Source organism: Passer montanus, unplaced genomic scaffold (genome assembly GCF_014805655.1).
Source record: "Passer montanus isolate IOZ18808 unplaced genomic scaffold, ASM1480565v1 scaffold650, whole genome shotgun sequence".
Classification (NCBI taxonomy): domain Eukaryota; kingdom Metazoa; phylum Chordata; class Aves; order Passeriformes; family Passeridae; genus Passer; species Passer montanus.
The window spans coordinates 7,334-12,466 of record NW_024371594.1 but is presented as its reverse complement, the minus strand read 5'-3'; the positions used below and the strand labels follow the sequence as shown (position 1 = coordinate 12,466).

At 51.3% G+C, this 5,133-nt stretch overlaps 1 protein-coding gene across 1 annotated transcript in view; it reads left to right on the top strand.

Moving 5' to 3' along the window:
• The window catches only part of LOC120511450 (nuclear receptor coactivator 1-like), a gene marked incomplete at its 3' end in the record, with an annotated part of 9,501 nt that overhangs the window by 1,412 nt on the left and 2,956 nt on the right, over nt 1-5,133 (top strand). Inside the window, exons 2-3 of the mRNA XM_039728523.1 lie at nt 1,556-1,709; nt 4,932-5,128. Of these exons, the coding sequence (XP_039584457.1) occupies nt 1,556-1,709; nt 4,932-5,128 (351 nt within the window). The remainder of the gene's footprint in view (nt 1-1,555; nt 1,710-4,931; nt 5,129-5,133) is intronic.

Sequence of the window (5,133 nt, the reverse complement as noted above, 5' to 3'; positions counted from 1 at the left end):
CACGCGGGGTTTGGGGGGTTCGGGGGGTTTGGGACATTTGGGGTATTTGGGACATTTGGGGTATTTGGGACATTCTGGGTGTTTGGGACATTCGGGGTGTTTGGGACATTCCGGGTGTTTGGGACATTCCGGGTGTTTGGGACATTCGGGGTGTTTGGGGTATTTGGGACATTTGGGGTGTTTGGGGTATTTGGGACATTTGGGGTGTTTGGGGTATTTGGGACATTTGGGGTATTTGGGACATTTGGGGTATTTGGGACATTCCGGGTGTTTGGGACATTCGGGGTGTTTGGGACATTTGGGGTGTTTGGGGTATTTGGGACATTTGGGGTGTTTGGGGTATTTGGGACCTTCGGGGGATTTGGGACATTCGGGGCGTTTGGGACATTTGGGGTGTTTGGGGTATTTGGGACATTTGGGGGATTTGGGACATTTGGGGTGTTTGGGACATTTGGGGTATTCGGGACATTTGGGGGATTTGGGACATTCCGGGTGTTTGGGACATTTGGGGTGTTTGGGGTATTTGGGTATTCAGGGGATTTGGGACATTCGGGGTATTTGGGACATTGGGGGGATTTGGGGCGTTTGGGGTGTTTGGGACATTCAGGGCATTCGGGGTGTTTGGGACATTCAGGGCATTTGGGACAATTGGGGTGTTTGGGGTATTTGGGACATTCGGGGTTTTCAGGATATTCAGGAACCTCTTCCAGTACTCGGGGACAGGTACGGGGCACACGGGGTTTGGGACATTCGGGGCATTCGGGGTGTTTGGGACATTTGGGGTATTTGGGGTGTTTGGGGTATTTGGGGCATTTAGGCTATTTGGGACATTCAGGGTATTTGGAACATTCGGGGTATTTGGGACATTCGGGGTATTTGGGACATGCGGAGGATTTGGGGTATTCAGGAACCTTTTCCAGTACACGGGAGCAGGTACGGGGCAGGGCGCGTTTGGGGTGTTTGGGACATTCGAGGTGTTTGGGGTATTTGGGTATTTAGGACATTCAGGGTATTTGGGGTATTTAGGGTATTTGGAATATTCAGGGTATTTGGGTATTTAGGGGATTTGGGACATTCAGGGGATTTGGGGTGTTTGGGATATTCAGGGGATTTGGGACATTCAGGGTATTTGGGACATTCGGGGGATTTGGGACATTCAGGGGATTTGGGACATTCGGGGGATTTGGGACATTCAGGGGATTTGGGACATTCAGGGGATTTGGGACATTCAGGGGATTTGGGGAATTTGGGACATTCGGGGGATTTGGGGCATTTGGGACATTCGCGGTATTTGGGACATTCAGGGCATTTGGGGAACTTGGGACATTGGGGGAATTGGGACATTCAGGGTATTTGGGGAATTTGGGACATTCGGGGGATTTGGGACATTCAGGAACCTCTTCCAGTACTTGGGGACAGGTGCGGGACACGGGGTTTGGGATATTTGTGGTGTTTGGGGTATTTGGGATATTCGGGGTGTTTAGGATATTCGGGGTGGGGGATGTGGGAATGTGGGCGGGGCGTTCCGTCCGTGACGGCGCTCGCGGGTCGGCAGGGATGGCGCCGCAGAGCGACCCGTCGGGATTCGCGCCGGCGCTCAGCCCCGGCAGCCCCATGATGTCGCCGCAGCTGCCGCCGGCGCCGCCCGCGCCCGGCTACCAATCGCCGGAGCTGAAATCCTGGCAGGCCGGAGCCGTCGGGAACAACGGGTGAGGAACCGGCGCCGGCGAGGGCCCGGGGCGGCAGGAGCAGCCTCTGGAAGAGACTGCCCATTGGGATTGCCAGTTGGGATTGGGGATTGGGATTGGCCTTGGGATTGGCCATGGGATTGGCCATTGGGATTGGCCATTGGGATTGGGGATTGGGATTGGCCATTGGGATTGGCCATTGGGATTGGGATTGGCCATGGAGATTGGGATTGGCCATTGGGATTGGCCATTGGCCATTGGGATTGGCCATTGGCCATTGGCCATTGACAATTGGGATTGGCCATTGGGATTGGGATTGGCCTTTGGGATTGGCCAATGGGATTGGCCAATGGGATTGGCCATTGGTTTTTATAGGGTTTGTGTGGGGTTGGGGCTATTTGAGGTGTTCGGGGTTTGGGGTTTTTAGGGTTTGTGTGGGGTTGGGGCTCTCGCTGTGTACTGGCATCCCCCAGCAGCAGCAGCCGCAGGTAACGGGCTTGGGGTTTTTTAATGGGGTTTGTTAGGGGTTTTTTGGGTTGTTTCGGGTGTTTGGGGTTTGAGGTTTGGGGTTTTTGGGGTTTGGGGTGGGGATCTCCATGAGGGCAGCAATGCAGCAGCAGCAGCAAGCGGGTACCCCGGGCTTTGGGGTTTGGGGGTTTGGGATGGGTTTTAGGGATGGATTATTGATTTGGGGTTTGGGATGTTTTAAGGATGGGTTTTTGATATGGGATGAGTTTTAGGGATGGATTTGTGATTTGGGATGGCTTTTAGGGGTGACTTTTTTATTTGGGATGGGTTTTAGGGGTGGCTTTTTTATTTGGGATGGGTTTTAGGGGTGGCTTTTCATTTGGAATTGGGGATGGGTTTTAGGGGTGGCTTTTAGGGATGGCTTTTTGATTTGGGATTTGGGATGAGTTTCAGGGATGCATTTTTGATTTGGGATTTAGGGTTTGGGAAAGGTTTGGGATGTTTTAAGGATGGATTTTTGATATGGGATGGCTTTTAGGGATGGATTTTTCATTTGGGATTCGGGATTTGGGTTGGGTTTGGGATAGGTTTCAGGGAGGCATTTTTGATTTAGGATTTGGGGTTTGGGAAGGGTTTGGGATGAGTTTCAGGGACGCATTTTTGATTTGGGGTTTGGGATGAATTTCAGGGACTCATTTTTGATTTGGGATTAGTTTTAGGGACGCATTTTTGATTTGGGATTTGGGGTTTGGGATAAGTTTCAGGGACACATTTTTGATTGGGGATTTAGGGTTTGGGAAGGGTTTGGGCTAAATTTCAGGGACGCATTTTTGATTTGGGATTTAGGGTTTGGGATAAGTTTCAGGTACACATTTTTGATTTGGGATTTAGGGTTTGGCAAGTGTTTGGGATAAATTTCAGGGACGCATTTTTCATTTGGGATTTAGGGCCATTGGCCCATGGCCATTGGCCATTGGCCATTGACCACTGGGATTGGCCGTTAGGATTGGCCATGGGGATTGGCCATTGGCCATGGCCATTGGCCTTGGGATTGGCCAATGGGATTGGCCATTGGGATTGGCTTTGGGATTGGCCATTGGGATTGGCCAATGGGATTGGCCATGGGGATTGGGGATTGGCCATTGGGATTGGCCATTGGCCATGGGATTGGCCAATGGGATTGGCCGTTAGGATTGGCCTTGGGATTGGGATTGGCCATGGGATTGGCCATTGGGATTGGCCATTGGGGTTGGCTTTGGGATTGGCCATTGGGGTTGTCCAATGGAATCATCCCTTGGAATAATTCTTTGAAATTATCCACTGGGATTGTCCATTGGAATCGTCCTTTGGAGTCACCCATCGGAATTATTCTTCGGGATTTTCCGTGGGAATTGTCCTTTGGGATTATCCATTGGAACCTTCTAATGGAATCATCCTTGGGAATTGTCCATTGGAATTTTCCATGGGAATTGTCCATTGGGATTATCCATTGGAACATTCTAATGGAATCATCCTTGGGAATTGTCCATTGGAATGTCCATTGGAATTGTTCTTTGGAATTATCCATGGGAATTGTCCTTTGGAATCATCCTTGGGAACTGTCCATTGGAATTTTCCGTGGGAATTGTCCATTGGGATTATCCATTGGAACATTCTAATGGAATCATCCTTGGGAATTATCCTTTGGAATGTCCATTGGAATTGTCCATTGGATTTATTCATTGGAATTACCCATGGGAATTTTCCATTGGAATTGTCCTTTGGATTTATTCATTGGAATTACCCATGGGAATTTTCCATTGGAAGAATCCTTTGGAATTATCCATTCCATGGAATTATTGTCTGTGGCAGTTGTCCATGGGATTTATCCATTGGAAAAGAGGAGTCCCAAATTCCCAGGAGTCCCAAATTCCCAGGGAATTCCTGAAATTCCTTCCCAGAGAGGATTTGGGATGGGGATGGACCCAATGCCCGGCTGGGAATGGAGGGAATTCCCTGGGAAAAAGGAAAAATCCCAAAAATCTGGTTCAAATTTAGGAAGGAATTCCTGGGACATTTCAGGGAGTCTCAATTATCCCAAAAAACCCCAAATCCCAGAAAAAGAACCCCAAATCCCCAAAAACAGATAAATCCCCACCCCAGAAAATCCCCAAATCCTGCAGAAAACCTCAAATCCCCAAAAAATTCCCAAAAAGTTCCCCAAAACCCTTTGAAATTTGGTTGAATTTTTGCTCCATGGATCCCACCCCAAACCATTCCGGGATTCTGGGATCCGGGATCCATCCCCAGGGATTTTTATGGGATTTGGGGATGGAAAAGAGAAGTGGAGTCCCGAATTCCCAGGGAATTCCCAAAATTCCTTCCCGGAGAGGATTTGGGATCCAATGCCAGGCTGGGAATGGGAGGAATTCCCTGGGAAAGGGAAAAAATCCCAAAAATCTGGTTCAAATCTGGGAAGGAATTCCTGGGACATTTCAGGGTATCCCAATTCTCCAAAAAATTCCCAGAGAATCCGGGGCCGTCTCACCCTCGGAATTCTTCCAAGGACAAATCCGATCCTGGAATATTCCCGTGGCTTCTCCTCAAGGTCCCTCCCCCACAAACCACCCCGGGATTCCCGGAAAATCCCCGACAGCATCCAAGGAAATCTTGGACCGCCCCGGCACGGCGGGACCGGACCGCGCCGGAAGCGAACCGGCGCCACCCCGTGCGGAATTCCGGGATTTTTTTGGGGACCCCGTTCCGTTCCCGACGCCTTTCCCGTTTCCTTGGCAGCGTTTTCGGGCCGGCGGGCGCGGCGGCTCCGCAGGGCATGTACAACAACATGAGCATCACCGTCTCCATGGCCGGCCCCGGCGTTCCCAGCGGGCCCGGCCCCGGCGGGCCCGGCCCCGGCTCCGGCGGCGTTCCCGGCCCCGGCGTGCCCGGCTCCGGCGGCGTTCCCGGCGGTCCCGGCATGGGCGGCGGCATGGGCATG